The sequence below is a fragment of the Eriocheir sinensis genome, chromosome 14 (assembly GCF_024679095.1).
Source record: "Eriocheir sinensis breed Jianghai 21 chromosome 14, ASM2467909v1, whole genome shotgun sequence".
Classification (NCBI taxonomy): Eukaryota; Metazoa; Arthropoda; class Malacostraca; order Decapoda; family Varunidae; genus Eriocheir; species Eriocheir sinensis.
In genome coordinates this window covers 20,386,800-20,407,087 of record NC_066522.1, presented here as the reverse complement: position 1 = coordinate 20,407,087, position 20,288 = coordinate 20,386,800, and the positions used below count along the sequence as shown (strand labels likewise).

General features: G+C 43.4%; 3 protein-coding genes across 4 annotated transcripts in view; 2 read left to right on the top strand and 1 right to left on the bottom strand.

Moving 5' to 3' along the window:
- Nucleotides 1-4,133, top strand: part of LOC126998613 (mucin-2-like) — a 115,468-nt gene extending 111,335 nt beyond the window's left edge. The window contains exon 7 of the mRNA XM_050860529.1: nucleotides 1,874-4,133. Within this exon, the coding sequence (XP_050716486.1) occupies nucleotides 1,874-2,004 (131 nt within the window). The 3' untranslated portion in view covers nucleotides 2,005-4,133. The remainder of the gene's footprint in view (nucleotides 1-1,873) is intronic.
- A 2,689-nt stretch (nucleotides 4,134-6,822) lies between these two features.
- LOC126998325 (glutamate receptor ionotropic, delta-2-like) lies at nucleotides 6,823-11,555 on the bottom strand. Its single transcript, XM_050859811.1, has 6 exons — nucleotides 11,431-11,555; nucleotides 9,544-10,605; nucleotides 8,943-9,263; nucleotides 8,135-8,372; nucleotides 7,554-7,712; nucleotides 6,823-7,388 (listed from the first exon to the last, which is right to left on the bottom strand). Exons 1-6 carry the CDS (start codon nucleotides 11,475-11,477, stop codon nucleotides 7,269-7,271), a joined length of 1,947 nt encoding a protein of 648 aa, XP_050715768.1. The 5' UTR covers nucleotides 11,478-11,555; the 3' UTR covers nucleotides 6,823-7,268.
- Nucleotides 11,556-13,615: 2,060 nt separating this feature from the next.
- The window catches only part of LOC126998612 (polyamine-transporting ATPase 13A3-like), a 39,827-nt gene continuing 33,154 nt past the window's right edge, over nucleotides 13,616-20,288 (top strand). For both annotated transcript variants that reach the window (XM_050860528.1, XM_050860526.1), the window contains exons 1-2: nucleotides 13,616-13,724; nucleotides 17,631-17,686. In XM_050860528.1, coding sequence (XP_050716485.1) covers nucleotides 17,653-17,686 — 34 coding nt within the window. In that variant the 5' untranslated portion in view covers nucleotides 13,616-13,724; nucleotides 17,631-17,652. The remainder of the gene's footprint in view (nucleotides 13,725-17,630; nucleotides 17,687-20,288) is intronic.

The following is a 20,288-nucleotide window of genomic DNA, read 5'->3' as shown; positions in this document are numbered from 1 at the left end:
GCCATGCCGAAGATAATTACAGCATATCTTTAAGCATTTTATGGCTTATTACCCAATTATTGAGCATTGCCTAAATATCAGTATTAACTTTAAGAATACAAGACAATAAGCTACTTCTGACAGTGTCCTTTCTTTCCAACTGCTTGAATTAATGAACAACTAAATATCAACCCTCTAACTTTCAGAAGACAAGAAAATAAGCTACTTCTGACAATATCCTTTCTTCCCCACGGTCTGAATGCCTCGGTACCTACACTATAACCCTACATGGACAGCCGTAAAAGTTAGACAAGCGGGAAGGAATACAAGTCCAGTCAAATCAACCCAAGTAAATCGCAAGGAAGCGTGGAAATGGCGTCCCCCACCCTTTAAAGTTATTACAACGGGAAAGGGAAATGTTTACGGAAGTGTTTCATAATCTCCTGCACCTCCACAACTATCATCTCCGCCTCTCACCTCCAACTCTCACCTTGTCCACCTGCTCCTCCTCCTCCTCCTCCTCGTCGTCCAGGGTCGGTTTTCTCAGACACCTCCGCCTCGCCTTTCACATCAACTATTTCCAAAGGCCAAAAATGAGATCAGTCGGGTTCCCATGAGTGTGTTCTTAGGTTCGTGGTACAGAGGAAGGGTTGAACTACCACCAGGGTCATTAAACTACCCCTGGAAATGCCCCAAACTCCTAAGAAAACCGTGTCAAATATGTAAGCTTGGGCGCAGAAATGTTTAAGAATATGACAGCAGGCCCCCGAGACACATGGGGCGCAGCGTTACCAGGTTATCATACTCAGCACATTGTATTTTCGGGTTTGGGCTTCTAATAAAAAATTATCGCAAAAAGCATCAGTAATTCACGGTTTTGACTAATAACTCTAACTGAATTTCGTTGTTTGTGTGAGTACGACAGTTTTTTGGAGTCTGAATCGATGATTGCATTGTCCTGAGTACGATATTTGTTTACATCTGATCTGATAACGCTGGTGGGACAAACTATCGCTAAAAACAACAATAATTAACGGTTCCAACAATAACTCTCAACTGAATATCGTTGTTTGTGTGAGTACGACAGTTTTTTGGAGTCTGAAACCGATGATTGCGTTGTCCTGAGTACGATCTTTGTATATATCTGATCTGATAACACTGGTGGGACCCCGAATGACGCCTCCCTTCTTATCAGTGATGGGCAGAACGGCACAACCTTGACACGAGGCCCCGAACTTGATGCCATATTCTTAAACACCTCGGCACCCAAGCACACACAGTTGACAAGGCTTTCGTAAGAGTTGTGGGCATTTCCAAGGGTAGTTTTATGACCCTGGTGGTAGTCTGACAAAGCTTCTGTGCCGTGAACGTGAAAAAAACACTCATGAGAGCCCGGTTAATCTCCCCTTCGGCCTTGGGAAATAGTTGATGTGAGTGAGAGGTGGAAGTGTCTGAGAATACCAAAGTTAGGCTCCCGGAATCATTGAAGACCACGACTGGGATCTATTTATTGCCTCTCTTTTTCTGTCAGCGAGCTTGCCGCCAGGACGATAGGGTGGTTAGGTATGGTGACTGTTCGTTCTTTCATCATTTTCTCCCTAACAACACCTGACGTGGCAAGAAGTTCATCACATTTAAATTTTCTTCGAGCTAAGTTAAACATAGGAAAGTAAATAATACGGTATCTTTCGAGTTTATTATACAAAGTACGCGCCACTCTACCAGTTGTTCCTACACTTCTGAACGGCAAAGAACACGAGGTGGTTGACTCCCGTCCAGAAACTATCCACTGGTTGGTGACGAGAGAAAGGGAAACCGACATTTGCTTTCAAGCTTGTTTTCAGATGCACTGGCACAACACACACTCACGAATGGCCCTTTTTCCCCCTCCCAGGAGAACATCCAGCAGCCATGCACGGCGGGGGCCCTGAGAGCAGACCCTCCCCGTCCCCCCTCTTCCTCTGCTGCCTGCTCACCTGCTGGCTCCTGGGCCGACCCCTGACGCCCTCGCTGTGCCCCAGGTGATCTCAGCGGCATCAGGGACACCCGTAGGTGCCGCAAAGATCCTCTTCTCTGAGGCAGCAAGAGGAAGGGGCGCCGGCTGAGTCGGGCCACGTCGTGCCCCTCGTGATAATCATGATGTGGCGCCTCGGTGGACCTTATATTTTTGTATCCTGTTAAAGACTTTGACTTAATCGATGTACGTGACCTGTTTAAGCTGTCTGTGGTCTGTGTGAGTGCCGGCGGAGTAGGCGAGGGAGCCGCTGTTCTCCACAAGATGTATATAAACTACGGCGTCACGCAGGCCCGTGGCTGGCGGGCCATGGCGCGGCAGCAGGCGAAGGACTCCCACGGGCATTCCGGTTACGATACGAAGTGAGAGAGACTTTCGAAGTATAGATAAGATGCCCGGGAGGAAGGTAAGCCTGTGGAAGCAATGGAAATAGTGTGCAATTATTGAATTTCCCTGCATGAAGGAGGAAAGAGCGGCTGGGGCAAGCAAGGACCTCCACTCCCGCCGCCCCGCCCCGCCGCGCTCCGCCCCGACCGGCTGTGTTGAGTAACGGGACCTGTTCTGTGTGATGAACCTGTACTTGCATAGGCATCAGGGGCATCGCTCGTCATAATGCAGTGAAAGGCAGCAGTCATTAAGAAAAGTCATTAGTGTCCTTCCCATCGGTCATATCATTACCCTGATTACCTTCATTCTCGTCGTCGGCGCCATCACCATCCTCACCATCACCACCCTCACTGTCAGCCCGTACAATCAACAACACCATCAGTCACCATCATTGTCACCGTTTTAATGATTTCTTCCCCGAGCTTTAATTTATATATTTTTTACCTGTTTCCTGCTATGATGATAATGCGACTCTAATTAATGAGAATAGATATTGCAGTGCTGTGTTGCCAGATCCCCTTCGTCTCTCACCCCTTCCCCCCTCTGCCCCTCCTCTGCCCTGCCCAGCAACCTCACACAACACAGCACCTCCTCTAGTCCACACACGTGACCGCAACAGGAACCACAGTAACCGTAACCGCATCAGCATCAGCAGTACTCCTTTTTACGTTGTGTCATCACGATTAGCTTGTGACTCCTCTTCATTTCATTGCTATTTAGTTCTGGCAGTTGCTCATAAAGTGTTAATGATGATGATGATGATAACAATGATTGCCTCAACCTAACGTAATGATGAGGCCAGCCAAGGAGTGAATCAAGGCTCTTTTTGATCAAGACAAGGTCATTGACGCTCATTAACACACACACACACACACACACACACACACACACACACACACACACACACACACACACACACACACACACACACACACACACACACACACACACACACACACACACACACACACACACACACACACACACACGCAGACACGCACACCTTAATGACACACCTAGCGTTACCTGTGTAGTCACGTGGTATCTCCCTTGAGTCTGTAGATACATTTAGAGGTCGATTAAGAAATGTTTACCCCTGTGTGTCCCCCCAACGAGTCCTCTCCGTCACCTTACGAGTCTATTTTGTATACTGTGACAAGTTTTTTCGGGGTTTACATGCTGTCTCGTGAGTACTGGAAACCGTGGAGGTAAACCCTGACACCTTTCTCGTTCGTACCCTTCAAGCCCTGTTGTGTCTCCACTGGCGGAGGGCGCTGCAGGCCGCCAAGCTGTCCCATCGGTGTTGTGGGTCTCGAGTGAGGACGCAGATCCGTGAGTGTGTGACTATTCTACAGAGTGACATTTCTCAAGTGATGACTCGGCTGTGTAAAAGTATATTAGGAGAGCGAGTAGTCTAGATGGTGTGCAGGCCTGTGAATCGGACGCGAGAAGTCCATCTTGGTCAAATGAAAAGTAAAGAGGAAATAAAATACCAGACCAATCAGCTGTGTGGGCTGCGTGGACACGGGCAGCCTGGAAGACGAAGTTTCTAAAGCTTTTGGTGTTACGAGGTCATCTGGGTCACCACCAACTCCTTGCAGGAAGTGGTCATATCCTTTTCTATTTCACTTCGTTGACTGTTCATTTCCAGCCTGGCCGGAGCCGGGTAGCCATATGCCGTTCATAAGGCCTATTTGTTAAACGATTTTGTCATGTAAAAAAAATGTGTTGAAATACAGTTGAAAGCTTCGTATTCTTTGTGTTACTTAGCTATCCTTGATGTATGAAGAGCCTTTACTTTCTTCAATAGGAGCAGTGATTAGCTGGCTCTTTCTTTTCCTCATTTATTTTTGCCCTTGAGCTGCTTCCCTTACTGTAAAAAAAAAATATAATAACATTGAAGCAACGCAGTGTGATGTATATAAGCAGGAAGTCATGGGAGGGTGATTTAAATGTCCAAGGTTGTGTCTGCAAAGGTCAAAGCTGCTCCGTCATAGAAAACAAACAAACATCTTTTAACTTGAAATACCCAAAGGTCTTGTTGTTATTTCTAGTCTCTGTCCGTCTGTTTATATTAATGTTAGTGTGTAAGGCATAAGTCAGTCAATCATACAGTTTAATTAGATGAATGTTGACGTGTAGGTAGCCAAAAGTCTCTCAGTCATACAGTTTAGTTAGATAAATGTTAACATGTAGGGCAGAAGGCACCAGTCACTATAGGGGTAACATGCACCTTTACCCTCCTTCCCGTACAATAGGGCGAGGGACACAATCTTTTAGTTCGATAAATGTTGACATGTAGGACTATAAGGGAAATGCACCTTTACCTCTCTCTCTTTCTCTCTCTCTCGTGGTACAATAGGGCGAGGGACACAATCTTTTAGTTCGATAAATGTTGACATGTAGGACTATAAGGGATATGCACCTTTACCTCTCTCTCTCTTTCTCTCTCTCCCGTGGTACAATAGGGCGAGGGACAAAATCCTTTAGTCCACCCTCCAACGAAACAGGGAAGAAGAAGGGAAACGCTGCCAACTTTATTGTTAATTAAAACCCTGAAAGGCACACCGATGAAACCCGTGGATACAGCCCATGAAACATCCGTCCATAAAAAAGAGGAAATAGTTTACGAGCAATAAAACTTAAAAGCAAATAATCTAGTCGTGTGTTATACTCTCTCTCTCTCTCTCTCTCTCTCTCTCTCTCTCTCTCTCTCTCTCTCTCTCTCTCTCTCTCTCTCTCTTTCTCTCTCTCTCTCTCTTTTAATTACCACTGAATTATAGGTGTCGCTCTTCGGAAAAGTAGGCCTCGTCATTTTAAAGGGGAGTGTCCTGTTTTAGTTCGCCAGCAGCCTCGCCCAACGCCATCACCACCACCACCATGACGATCACCATCCCACACTGCCCACGACCTTCAACCATCACCATCACCACCACCACTACCCACCAACCTTGCAACACTATCCCCCTCCCCCTCCCTCTCACACACATTCACTATACTCACCAACATTTTTTAAGGCTTCAGTATTACGTGATGTACTAGGTTATTTATGATAGCAGGTTCACCATAATTACGAGACACAACAATTTACATAATCAAAAATCACATGGCTGCCACTCTGGAGAACGATGATGAGAGTCGGGGAAGGAAAGGACGATATGAATAATAGAACCTTCAATTAAGCGACCCTGAATCCTTCGTAAGTGGCTCCCCGTCAGCAGTACAGTCGTGGCGATAGATTTACGGAAAAAATATGCCGCCCTGCAGACTCTCTAGCAATTCCTTTTACTGGTTAATGATGACAGTCTTCATATACGTCTCATAAACCTTCCAGAAAAATAGTATCGTCTGTATTTCCTCCTGCCTACGACTTGAACTCTTTCATGAGGAGAGTAGCTAGACACCTCTCCTCCCGATATTGACCTCTCGTTTGGCCACTCTTCTGAATTTTTCTTATAGGGGCAGTGTTTAGGGGGCTTTTTCCTCATTATTACTTTTGTTTGCCCTTGAGCTGTTTCTTTGATTGTAAAAAAAAGTATTATTACAGTGTGATATTACAAGGGATGTTATTTTCTCTGTTGGCATTTGAAAGAAATCAGTTATTTCCCGCAGACTTTTCTCTAAAAGATTTATACATGCAACTGGGCAGCCGAGTACAGAAGACCATGGGGTTAGCAAGCTCCCCGACCCCTTGCCGCAGATTCTACCCAATCACTGATGCACAGGCATGACTTGACTGTTTCAGTACATGGATGTTGATGGGTTTTTTTTTATGCCGAGGAATGTCATAAGGTTCGAATAATTGGCGGTGGAAAGGGGGAGGGGGGCAACTTTTGGTGACTTGTGGCCATGCAATGCTCCCAGATCTGTTCGTTGTTCTTATGCCTAAAATTCTGTCCACACACCAACCATTTCGGTGAGTGACAGAATAACATGATGGTCACACTCGAAAATTTGCTTCTGTGTGTGGAGTGACGCGCCTCTCTGGGGGGCGACGGGGAGGTGGCGAAAGGGTGAGGCAGGTGGAGGAGAGGATGAGGCAGGTGGCGAGAGGGTGAGGCAGGTAGAGGAGAGTGTGAGGCAGGTGGCGAGAGGGTGAGGCAGGTGGCGAGAGGGTGAGGCAGGTAGAGGAGAGTGTGAGGGAGGTGGTGAGAGAGTGAGGCAGGTGGAGGAGAGGGTGAGGCAGGTGGAGGAGAGGGTGAGGCAGGTGGAGGAGAGGGTGAGGCAGGTGGAGGAGAGGGTGAGGCAGGTGGCGAGAGGGCGAGGCAGGTGGAGGAGAGGGTGAGGCAGGTGGCGAGAGGGTGAGGCAGGTAGAGGAGAGAGTGAGGGAGGCGGGAGAGACAATATTGATGGTAATCTTTCCTGTGAAATTCTCGCCTGCACGACAGAGTTATAACAATAACTGTCACGATGACAAAGGACCGTTCGCTGAAAAAAATATATCTATGCATCAATTTATTGTTTGTTCACTCAATAAACAGCTCGGCATCTCTCACGGAAATGGACTGTTATGACTAACACCAACAACTGAGACACATATTACATTGCACACAAGGAAGAGGTCATACAGATCAAGCATGAGTCCTTTGTGGTCACGAAAAGCAACAACAAAGGACCTTAAAATAATGCAGCACAAGAAATAAGAGCAAACAATGGGCCGGTATTCCCAGACGCTTTCACCTCTCACATCAACAATTTCCAATGGCCGAAAAGGAAATCAATCGAGGTCTAAAGAGTGATTTCTTACATTCATGGCACAAGAGAAAGACTGAAACATCTGAACTACTAAACTTAACTAAAACAACGAAACAACGAGGGGGTCTGATCACACACAGAGGATGGCGACTCGTCTTAGGAATTACCACTTTTTCTACGTCATCAACTCTTGTTATTTAGAGGCGATAAACCTTTCCCCGAGCAACACCAGCGTAGCGATGCTAAAACCGAAGGCCAACAGCATAAAGGGGCCGAGCATTTGACTCATGCTCAGCGGCTCGCCGGCCACCGTCTGCAAAGCCGGAGGAGAAAAAAGAATATATATACCCGACATTACTAAAAGACCATGGCGCCTATATGAAAACAGTCTTAAAACTCATCTCAGTACAGTGACAAAGAATTTAAATACTCATCTAAAGACATTGAAGAAGCACTACTAATGTCAACTTAGATATACCTTCGCCTGGTCGTCTTGGGAACGCGAGGCTGTCGACTTGTGCTTGCGGTACTTGAACGCCATCAGGCCGGATTCCACTAGCGTCTGCAACGTCCGCCCCATCCGCGCTGCGTACGGACAGTTCTTCCTCAGGATCCAGGACAGGTAGCCGGGGAACACCTGGGAGAAGGGACGGGGGACACATGCTTTTACGTGGGAATTCAAGTGTAATCGTACCCCTTCCCACAAACACAGGCACCAACCGCTGCTCTCTCACACAAAGTTCATGGCAGCTCTACGGGTCGGTATTATCAGATGCCTTCGCCTCTCACATCAATAATTTCCAAAGGCTAAAAAGGAGATCAATCGAGGTCTAATGAGTGTTTTCTTACAGTCATAGCATAAAAGAATGATCAGACTACCACCAGGATCATAAAACTACCCCTGGAAATGCCCACAACTCCTACGAAAGCCTTGTCAAATGTGTGTGCCTGGATCTTACGTGTTCGGCGCCATATGATCACAGTAGTTTCGGCGCCATGACTACAAACACCAAACACTCACTCACTCACTCAAACAATCATTCAATCAGTTCCTCTCACCTCCTCCTTCATCACGTAGGTCACGCTGCTGATGTTATGCAGGCCCACCAGGTAAGCCAGGTAGGACCGCGTCTCTATCAGGGAGTGGGTTCGGTCGGTCACCCAGGAGAACCCGACCTCGTAGTTCAAGTAGACGTAAGGGAAGAGGTCGAGGTTGGCTCCCAGCTGCTGAAGGGAAGGGTCCTGGGAGGTGTTCAAGGCATCAGGGACAAAGCTGCCGTAGTCCTGCATCGCCACCCTGTCGACACCAGTCATGAGGATCCCCACCACTGCCGCCACCCTCACTGGTTGGTTATAAAGCCCAAGTCTCTCTCTCTCGCGTGTGTATAGAAAGATAGATAAATAAATAGATAGATAGATAGATAGATTGAATAATAAACAGATGGACAGACAGATAAACGGATATCAAGACAAAGAATAGAACAGACTGATAAAGCTATGGAGTACGAAACCATGTGACGCGGCGAAAAAAAACTGCAGATTATTTTGATTGCATTAGAAAAGGAGAGAATTATCTACGTTAGTTATGTATAAAGAACAGAGGAAGCTTATGTGCAGGGGATGGACCTCGGATAGGATTGATAAGAAGAAAGACAGTGTAAGGAAACGAAGAATGTAAATATAAGATAAAACTGAACCAGATGAAGAGCAAAAAGTTGGTTGATTTGTGGGGCAATGGCCGAACCAATATTCTCCCCGTTTCTATTTACCTGACAACCAGACAGATACGTTATATTTAAGGCAAAAGATCCCTGAGCACTGCGAGCAATAAGAACAGATATGTCACCAGGCTGAACTGCATGATCACCTGAGGCTTGAAGAGGCAAGTTGTCCGACGGTCTCGATGCGCTGTGGGTAAATCGGGATGGTGAGGAAGACGACCAGGTTGGCGGTGTAGGCCGTGCTGATGATGACGCAGATCAGCCACCAGCTGCCGACCCACACCCGCTCCCACCACCGCTCGAGACGATGATTCACCGCCTGCCTCAGGATGCCAGCCAGCACCTGCCCCACACACAGACACTCACAATGAAAGCAGGAAGGATTTATCCAGAATGATGAGGCTGTTTTGGATATACAAAGGTACAGAGGATTACATAAAAAAGAAAGGTGAGATAAGCAGAGAAAGCTGTTGTAGTGTCAATACACACAATGATGTTGCCGATGTGGAAAAGTGAATCAGAGAAACAGTAATAAATCTTTTATAAATGATGAACTAGAATTTATAAATTTCTTTTATTTGTCGTTTTAATGAAATGGATTATGTTGTAATGAGGAAATATAAATGTAATATTAATTAGAACCAGAAAACAGCCAGTTCTCAAACTTTATTCTACGTACAAAATAATACTTTAAAACTTCCCCAAACGGTACCCATCAAAGAATCATGTCTACAGATCAAGCTGCCTTATATATGATCCCTTACCAATAGAAATGCCTGTGAGTAGTCTTGGGAGTCCGGCACCGCCCTGAGGAAAAGAGTGAGCAGCACCGCCACGGCGAAGGAGGTGCCGAGGACGGCCAAGATCACCGTCTCCGTGAACGGATACCGCAGCCCCTGCCGCCGCGGCACGGGTGGGGGCTTCGCCAGCAGGAACACGTAGCTCTCCACGTGGTAAGGATAAGATATTTCAAAGTTGGTAAATATTTCCTGGGTGATTTGAAACACATTGATGACAAGGTCCTTGTTGTTGTAAGCCAAGTCTCCCAGCATGCCAGTCCATCGGCCGCCCTCCCACTTACCCCACTCGTGGTCTGAGGGCTCCATCTGGACGTCATATGAGAAGTTGAGGTGAGAGGCGATCACATCGAGCATGTCAAGGCTAGAGCCTTTGCAGAGGCCGTTCACGGGGTACAAAAAAGGAAAGTCATCACACCAAGACGCCAGTTGCAGCGCCGCTCCGTGCAAAGTCTCAAAGCGCTCCGGAAACAAATCCTTCTTGTTTTTAAAAAAGCCCGTATTCCAGTATCCCAAAAGTAGTTTTACAAACCTTCTTCCTTTCATTGGCAGACTAGAAAACACTCTTAATCTGGCAGGGGATCTTTTACTATCCAGCTCCAGCAACGTCAGGTGTTGACTCCGCTGGAACCTTTCATCCTCGAGAAGCGCTGTGTTGTTGACGCTTGAATTCATGCTCAGAAGTAACATAAAGTCTGGATTCCATCTGGCATCAAGATCCTTCAGAAAGGATGCTGGGGTCCTTGTGAAGGCCAAAATGACAGTAAAGTGGCTCCCTCGAAGGATACGTTTCGAGGCTGTTTCTAGAAAACTGCTTGACTCGTCAGTGTCCAATAACGTCATCGTGCCGCCGCCGCCAGCCACGGCCTCGAGGTTTAGCTCCTTCCTGGCCCCGGAGTCCAGGACCAGCATGATGTCATCCCCGGCGAGGGTCTCCTGCACCAGGCTTCGGAACATTTCCGGTATGGTCTGTGCCTGGTAAGCCGACACTACGACTGAACCACAAAGCCACCTGTGAAAAAACGAAGTCAGGATAGCTCATAATATCATAGAATCTTTTAAGCAAAGTTTCGTTTATTTATATCAACTAAATTGATTTTCCTCTTAGTCCTACTGATGAGTTTCTAAGCTCAAGATTTTTTTTAAATAAGCTTGCCAACAAGATCTCTCGCCACTGATTCAGATTATTTTGAGAACGCATGGACTTCTATGTAACGAAAAGCATGTTTTGTATTACTATCAAAAGTAAATGAAAAGCATTAAGCTTTAGTGTCATAGTATATTCAAAAGTCTTTAATAAGCAACAGCTAATAAACTTAACTAATACACTTATAACTTTTTCAATAACGTGGCAACTCGGCGAAATGTACAGCTCCGTCGTCGGCGTGACTAATTCTAAAACGATGTTAATGCAGACGAAAGATCCATCGGCTCTGGACGGCATCTCATGGAAGTACACAATGGAAAAGAAACCTGTCCGACATTTTTTTTTTTTTGCTTTGTTTTGATTTTGTCTTTGAGCTACTTCTTTTACTGTAAGAAATGATAATAACAAATAAACATGAAGTAATAATAATAATGTATAATATTTTAAGGACACGAACCCATCGACTACATGGTACACAGAAGAGAAAGTATATTGTAGCGAAACTGTTTTGAGAATTAAGCTTTTTTTCTTCCTGTGTGTGTGTGTGTGTGTGTGTGTGTGTGTGTGTGTGTGTGTGTGTGTGTGTGTGTGTGTGTGTGTGTGTGTGTGTTTGGAGTACCCTTGAATGAGAACCAAGTGTAGCCGAGGAGAGGCAAAAACTGTCAGATTAAAAGTGTGACCAAGCCTCACCACACGAAGGCAGGGGAGGAGAAGGAGTGCAGCCCAAACACCCACATGACGTTCGGCCAGCCACTCGAACCTAAGAAGAGAAGGACCGTCGTAATCTGACTGAGGAACGCATCAACACTGCCCAGCGCTCTGACCCTTGAATGGCTGCGCTAGGGAAGGTCATGCGCGGTGGGGACACAGCGGCAGGAATAATGGAGTGAGTCTAATCTTGGGATATGATTGGCAGTGAAAAATGTGTTCAACTCCCTCCTCCTCCTCCACCCTCCCTTCCTTCTTCTCCACATGTTTGGTTATGATTCAGCAGTGTTTTTTTTGTGTGTGTTTGTTTGTTTGATTGTTTTTGTTGTTGTTGTTGTCTTGAGCTGTATATCATGTTCTGCTGAGTGTGTTTTTATTCAGATTGGATTTTTAATATTTTTTCCCATGTTTTTTTTATTGTTTTGTGTGTACATACTACCTTTAAATCTTGGCTTTTTTTTTTTTTAATTGATGTTCTGGTGTTTGTTTGGTCCTCTTGTTCTTGTTCTTGCTCTTCTTCTTCTTCTTCTTCTTCTTCTTCTTTTTCTACTTCTTCTTCTTCTTCTTCTTATTATTATTATTATTATTATTATTATTATTGTTATTATTATTATTATTATTATTATTATTATTATTATTATTATTATTATTATTATTATTATTATTATTATTATTATTATTATTATTATTATTATTATTATTATTATTATTATTATCATTATTTTATTATTATTATTTTCTTATTATTACTGTTATGTTTGTCATTTATCATTATATATCATGACACACACACACACACACACACACACACGCGCGCATTATACTCCAGCAAGCCCCAAACATCCTCCTCCTCCACCCACCAATATAATCATCCCCGTAATGGCTCCGCGCATAGCTAACCATTATTCCCTCCACGTCGCTCTTTGGAAGCAGTTTGCCTTATTGATGGCCGTGATAACTAGAAACTGAAGCTCAAGAACTTATATTCCACTCCCGCCACTCGGAGAAAAATGACGATGATGATGATTTTTTTCTTTTCTGGTAACAGTGGGAGTGGAAAAAGCTGGAGAAGAGAAGTTTTAATGTACCTATGTAATGAATCTGTGTCTTAGGGGTTACAGGCTTTGGGTTACTAAGGTTTGGGTTATATGGGTTTGCGTTACATAGACTTTGGGTTACATGGGGTCTGGATTACTTACAGACTTTGGGTTACATGGGGTCTGGATTACTTACAGACTTTGGGTTACATGGGGTCTGGATTACTTACAGACTTTGGGTTACATGGGTCTGGATTACTTACAGACTTTGGGTTACATGGGTCTGGATTACTTACAGACTTTGGGTTACATGGGTTTGGGATACTTACTGAATTTGTGTTACATGGGTTTGCATTACATAGATTTTGGATTACATGGGTTTAAGTTACATACATACAGACATACAGACTTTGGATCACATACAGATATACAGACAGACAGACTTTGAGGTAGATACATACATATATACATAGACATATATACAGACTTTCGGATACATACAGACTTTGGATTACAGACATACAGACTTCGTTACATACATACATACAGACATACAGACTTTGGGATACATTATAACTACATACAGACACACGGACGTTTGGTTATATAAATACATACAGACATACAGACTTTGGGTTAGAGACTTTATATAGCTTATTATCATACTCTTACACGCACAGCTGAACCTAATAACCAAATAGATCAGTGGTTGCATGGTTATGAAAGACACTGGGCAACACATGACCTGGAAACACACAGGTACACACCCACATAAAATAAGGTCAGAGGTCACTGGTAGCAATACGATCCGTTCCCTTTCACTTGTTGTTTGTTAGAGGTAGATTCAGTTAAATGCAGAAACAGTAACTAATACGAGACGGTGGTTAGACACGATACTAGATTACATATATTTGACAGGACAACACACACACACACACACACACACACACACACACAGACAGATAAGGGGAAAAAAAACACTGACTGGCACCTGAAAACCGTGAATGTACAGAACACAATGACAGATACCATATGTTAGTGATAAAAAGAGGCTGATTCATGATGTATTAACCCCCATAACACACAAAAACATAGAAAAACACATAGAATAACCCCCCACCTCACCCCACCCCCCCGTTGGCCCGTCAGCTGATCTTGTGTCATATAGGAACAGGACACGACCCGAGGAGGTGTGGTGGAGGCTTCGCTGTGTGTGTTTTGACCCTCACAGGCCCCTAGGTGATTATTTTTCCTTCATATTCAGGGGTTTTATTCACTATGCTATACTCTATCAATACACCATTAGAGAAATACAAGTACTGGACGTGTAAGTGTGGGTGGGGGTGGGTGTCAAGTCTGTCCTCTGTGTCTGTTTTGACCCTCACAGTCCCCCAGGTAATTGTTTTCCTCCCATATTCAGGGGTTTGATTCTCCATGCTATACTCTATCAAAACACCATTACAACATTAGAGAAATACAAGTACTGGACGTGTAAGTGTGGGGGAGTGTGGGTGTCAAGTCTGTCCTCTGTGTCTGTTTTGACCCTCACAGTCCCCCAGGTGATGATTTTTCCTCCATATTCAGGGGTTTTATTCACTATGCTATACTCTATCAATACACCATTACAACATTAGAGAAATACAAGCACTGGATGTGTAATTGTGGTATAAGTGTGGGTGAGTGTGGGTGTCAAGTCTGTCCTCTGTGTCTGTTTTGACCCTCACAGTCCCCCAGGTAATTGTTTTCCCCCCATATTCAGGGGTTTGATTCTCTATGCTATACTCTATCAAAACACCATTACAACATTAGAGAAATACAAGTACTGGACGTGTAATTGTGGTATGAGTGTGGATATGGGTGATCTGTCAAGTCCGTTCCCTGTTCAGTACAACACGTTCCTCGCCTGCTGGTCATTGTTTTCTACGTTATGTGAAGGCCCAGGATTAACTTACCATGGCTCTCTAACGCATTTTAGTATGATATGAAGATGTACACTGCCTAATTATGCCATACCCAGTCATAAAGTACATATTAAGGGTAGATCACATTCATTAGAGCCTTGTTTTTTCTTTCTCTACCTGACGTTAAGACCCGGAATTAGCATATCATAGTTTTATAATGCATTTTGGTATGATATGAAGATGTGCATTGCCTAAATATGCCATACCCAGTCATAAAGTACATATTAAGGGTAGGTTATACACATCAGAGCCTTGTTTTGTCTTTCTCTACCTGATGTTAAGCCCCAGAATTTGCATCTCATGGTTTTATTTGATTTTGGTATGATGAAGTACATTGCATTGCTGCCTAATGCCACCCCAGTCAAAGTAAAGCATAAGAGTAGGTTATACACATCAGAGCCTTGTTTTATCTTTATCTGATGTTAAGCCCCAGAATTTGCATATCATGGTTTTATAACTCATTTAGGTATAGTCTAAGGGTTCATTGTGTGGATATGTCATACCCAGTCATAAAGTACATAACAGCTGTAGATCATACTTGTCAGAGAATTGTTTTGTCTCTTTACCTGATGTTAAGCCCTAGAATTTGCATATCATGGTCTTGTAACTCATTTAGATAAAGAGATGATGGTGTAAATTTGTCATACCCAGTCATAAAATACATTATAACCATTAATTATACACCACAGTAGTTTCTGTTGGCTTATAAGCTTGTTAAAGGCTACAGTGTCATCAGGTTCAAGGGTTTGGCCTCTTCTTTGTTCTCTGGGGTCAATGGCTTCCTCTCATGATTCAGTTTACAATGTTCTGCCTCACTTTTATATGATTTTAGGGTTTACCGTTTACCATTGGTGAGGTTTCAGGCCTCGCTCTTGAAGTGTACAGTGTCATTGGGCTCATGGGTATATTAGGTTATGCCAGAATAGGTTAAAGTAGATTGGCGGTATAAGTTATGTATGGGTGGAGTACTAGGTTATTTTAGAGATGAATAGGTTTGGGTTAGTCTCTTTATCACTAATAATAATAATAATAATTTTCGTGTTAGTTTAGATGTGTACCTTTATCATTACTGCCAATTTTCTTGTTAGGATGGAGGTATTTTTTCTATCATTGCTTACCACTATTAATTTCCTTGTTAGTTTAGAGGTATTTCTTTCACCTCAACTAATTTTCTCTTTTTAGTTTGTTCAGGTAATATGAAGGAGGTCTGGGTTATCTCTATATTAGGTTACGGCAGAATAGGTTGTCGGGTATAATGTCAGTTTGGAGAAAATTGAAAGTTGGGTTAAATGCGGATGGAGTACTAGGTTGTTTTAGAGATGAATAGGTTTGGTTCAGTACTTAGAATATATACCCGACTTGCTAAATAAGACATCCCTCTCTTTGTGCTCCATGTAGACACTCTGTTCAAGTATTTCCGGCCCTTATTATGTATGTAGGTGCTGGCACAGTTTATTGACCTCTCCAAATCTTCATCAGTCTTAGTGTATTATTGTTCATGTCACCCAGTGTTTTAGATGAGTTTTGATGCCTGTTTTGGTGTATAAGCAATCATGATTTCATGTTATAGCTGGTTTTGTATGGCTTCTATGTTACGAAAAAGAATATATAATTCGTTAAATAAAAATCACTGCTGATGTGTCACAACAAAGATATTATGATGTTGAAATATTAACTCCAATAGTGACCCAGAAATTCCAATTGAAGGATTTACTATGTAGTGCTTGTAAACCACACATTACACACCTGCCTCCTCTGACCACTGATATCACTGGAGGCTCGCCTTTGGAAAATTGTGTATGTCAGCTCTGGATGATGACGAGTTAAGTTTAGGAGGCATTAAGCTCAATTTAGACTGTTTGTTCAGATTTGGTTAAGCTAGGTTATTAATAGTAATAGACCAGAATTGCACGCAACTTTCTTTAATGGTCAACACTCTTTTGTGATAGATTTTAATGTTCCATCCATCTCTTAAAACCACTTACCTCAGATTACTTATTTCTGAAATCTGAACAACATTAACTACAGATAGATATGCTGTTTTATCACTGATAGTTTCTAATTGTTATTGTAAGCTGGGCTTTTATTCTTTTAAAAGTGTATTGTAGTCGAGAGTGAGTTCAGTGGTGTTCTGCTCATACATACTGAAATGGGTGTAATTCTATATATTTACCTGGTGCAGGGATAAGTGTGTCTTATAGCTACAATTCCGTGGGTCTGGGATCGAATCCTAGCATGGCATGCAGCTCACCTAGCCATTCATTCTCCCTTTTGGGCTGTTCAAAAAATTGGTAGGCTACCTGGGGAAACCTGGGGCAGGTAAACTGTGGTAACCTGGACGAGAGTAATGGGTTCTTACCCATCACAGGCTCAAGTGTAGTGCTGAGCCGCCTGATGGTCAAGCCTCCCCTAACTCACTCTGCCAATGGAGTACCTCTTTGGCTGACTGGTTAAAGGAGTGGCTTTCCCATCTTGCTGGTTGCAGGTTCAATCCCCGCCACTGATGAAATCCTTTCCTCGATTGAATTAATTTCTTGTGTGTTTCGTGGCACACTGTGGTCATGTGGGTTTATAGTGAAGAAATTTCAGGCAATGTAGATTAGCACTGCAGCCACGCACAGCTGTTGTGTATCCCCCAACTTTACCTTTTACCTTGGTTGGGATAGGCCTATTATTGTTAAATCAAGTGTAGAGTAAAAAAAAATTTGTTTATAATAAGAATAATGATTCTCTAATTAGACAAATGATCTAACCACATTACAGAAAGAGCTTTGAGACAGCTGGTGAAAATAGACAGGTATCAAAAAGGTAAAGAAGAGAATGTATGGTAGTATAATTTGCACCTACCTTGTATAGTGGCTAGCACACCTAGATATGAGTCCATTAGCCTGGGTTTGATTCTGGCCTGGGGCAGTCGGTGCCAAGTTCACCCAGTTATTTTGTCCTCCCTTTTGGGCTGGTTGATAAATGGGTTCCTGGGGAAGGTAAACTGGTTAAAATCATAGCTATAATTTCAGCAAAGATGTAACAACTTGATTTTGACAACTGTTCTAAATTTTCTGGAGTAACTGCAAGAAGCAAATGAATATTTACTAGAAATAACCGGGAACTGAGCCGCTGAACGAAGGCATAGTGTTCACGCTATAAACTTTTGTATTCATGCTTGATTATATTTTTTTTTCAGGAAAACATAAACCAGAGATGAGATGACACACAGGAAAACGGATCTGAGACCGACATGTAAGTCTTTGCTGTGTCAGCTGTTCTACTAACTGGAAACAACAATGCACTTTGTAATAGAGGAAAGCATCTAACATACTTCAGACAGTAGCTTCAGAATTTTCATGCCATGTTCTTAACAGACTACCCCAGAATGGGTCACCATACCAAAAAATGCCCCTGTCCACCCAATGAATAAATTCCTCTATACACTATAAAAATCTCCCTTCTGCCCTGCTCTCATGCTTCTCAGTCTTATCACTGCAACTCACAAGGGATCTCCAAGTCACCCTACACTCCTCTGTTTGACTCCTCTTCACACATTCACCATTCTATATTTTTCACACACAGCACACAAACCACTTTGAAATATTTCTTTTCATTCTATGCTCTTTCACTCTACCATTAAACTTTAAATTCTCCCAACAATACACTGAGTCAATGAATACATCAAGCAGAATGTTGAGCTTCATTGACAAAAACTTAAACAAGAATAGAGATGTAATGTTTCCATTATACAATAGCTAGTCAGTCCTCATTTACAGTACATGGTGCAGTTTTGGTCTCCCACTCTGTGAAGGACATTGCTAAATTAGAAGGTGTTCAGTGTAGTGCAACAAAGAGAACTTCCTTGCATAAAAAAAACTGTGAGCAAAAGCAGTTATCTTTGAACATGTTCTCTTTTGAGGAGTGGTTCAATGCTTTAAAATACCTACTTAATGGCTGTACTAATGAGGTCAATTTATTTGAGTGAAGACAACACTGGATAGCAAAATTTAGGGGCATAAAAGTTTAGCATACAGGAGAGATCTTTTAAACCATAAATTGGAATTCGCAAAAGTTGAAGGTTGCAGGTTAACTGGGCAGAACCTTCATTGATGATATAGGATTCAACTAATGTATCATAGGTATTATTAGGTTAGATGTCTATGGTAAATCATCATTTTGTCAAATTATTCGGTCCAAACAAGACAAATTCAGATGCACCCAATCGTGTCACAGATGAGGCTTGGGGCCTTTGTACCAAGTGTGTATGCGTTAGAATGACATTAAATCACCGGTACTAGCCAGGAGTCTCGATGCTGCCAGGAGTAGGACAAGTGATGACCTCCATATTGTAGCCTCACTATTTTCAGGTCCTTATTTAACACAAGCATTCAACGCATGTGTGGATCGCTTCATCGCATCCCTTGACCATGAGAGTAGCCTACTAATTATCGTTGATCAGATAACCTACTTAGAGGGGGCGTAAACCTATTGTCACAGTGAGAAGAGCCACTACATAGTTCTTTATGGTCCCGCAACCGAGTGGAGTAGCGCAAAAGGACATTGTAGCCTACTTGTGAAGATACTGGTGGATCCTGAGTGATGTTATGTTTGGTGATGGGCGTGTTGAAAGATATGTAAGGGATGGATGGTTTGACTCCCTATTCAGCAGATGGTGTCCTTGTGAAGATATTAATGGACGTAGAGTGACAGTGCTATGCTTGAAAAGGGGCGTGGTGATGTATGTGCTTGTAAAGACATTGGTGGACTGAGGGAGAGGGAGGTTTTGAGTCCCCCTGTTCAAAAGATGGTGTCCTTGTGAAGATATTGATGGTCGTAGAGTGGCAGTGCTATGCTTGCAAAGGTGTGCGGTGACGTCTGTGCTTATGAAGATATTGGTGGACTCTCAAAGGCAATGTTGGTGGAAGAAGTGAGGGAGAGGGAGGTTTTGAGTCCCCCTGTTCAAAAGATGGTGTCCTTGTGAAGATATAGATGTGCGTAGAGTGACAGTGCTATACTTGATAAGGGGTGTGGTGAGAGGTGTAGGGAAAGCCATGTTGGTGGAAGAAGTGAGGGAGAGGGTGGTTTAGTGTGTTTATTCAAATGATGGTGTCCTTGTGAAGATATTAATGTGCTTATAGTAACAGTGATATGCTTGGTAAGGGGTGTGGTGAGAGGTGTAGTGAAAGCCTGTTGGTGGAAGAAGTGAGGGAGAGGGTGGTTTGAGTCTCCCTGCTCAAAAGATGGTGACCCTGTGAAGATATTGATGGTCGTAGAGTGACAGTGCTATGCTTGATGAGAGGTGTGGTGAGGTATGTGCCTGTGAGGGAGTGCGAGCAGAAGGAAGGTGGCAGCCAACGAGTGAAGACCAGAGGTTCCCATGCATATAGTGGACGTCCGGGACTTATTACTGGCGAGAGGGAACTGGTGGTGCGGTGAACAGATAGCCTTACAGTGTAGCCTGAACAGGATTTGGACATGGTAAATTTTCACGGGGAGTTGGAAATGAGTAAAAAAGTCAGTTCAGCTTGCTCTAAAACCCTTCACGCGCGACTTCCTCTAGTTTCTTACCACCTGTGGCAGCGCACGTGAAGACCACATGTGACGGGAAGGGTCGATACAGCGTCATAACGTGTGTCGAGCGAGCTTCATCCATTTTCCTTTTATCAGCCGCGTCGGAGAGAGGGTATTGTTTTTAGATAAGCCTACGTGACAAATTCTGTATGATATGAAGATGGAGCATAAATCACTACTAATCTCCGTCGCACCAAGCAAAGGGATGGAGAATATGATAGTTCTGAAAATGTTCGTTTGTCTGTGTGTCTGTTAATCCGTTCAGCAGCTAAATGATCATCTA

Excerpts from the sequence above, each read along its gene's own strand:
- LOC126998325 (XM_050859811.1), bottom strand. The coding sequence starts at position 11,477 with ATGTGGGTGTTTGGGCTGCACTCCTTCTCCTCCCCTGCCTTCGTGTG. Across the intron at positions 10,606-11,430 it reads TCCTCCCCTGCCTTCGTGTG|GTGGCTTTGTGGTTCAGTCG; the intron begins GTGAGGCTTGGT and ends GTTTTTTCACAG. Across the intron at positions 7,713-8,134 it reads CCTACGTGATGAAGGAGGAG|GTGTTCCCCGGCTACCTGTC; the intron begins GTGAGAGGAACT and ends CCCTTCTCCCAG.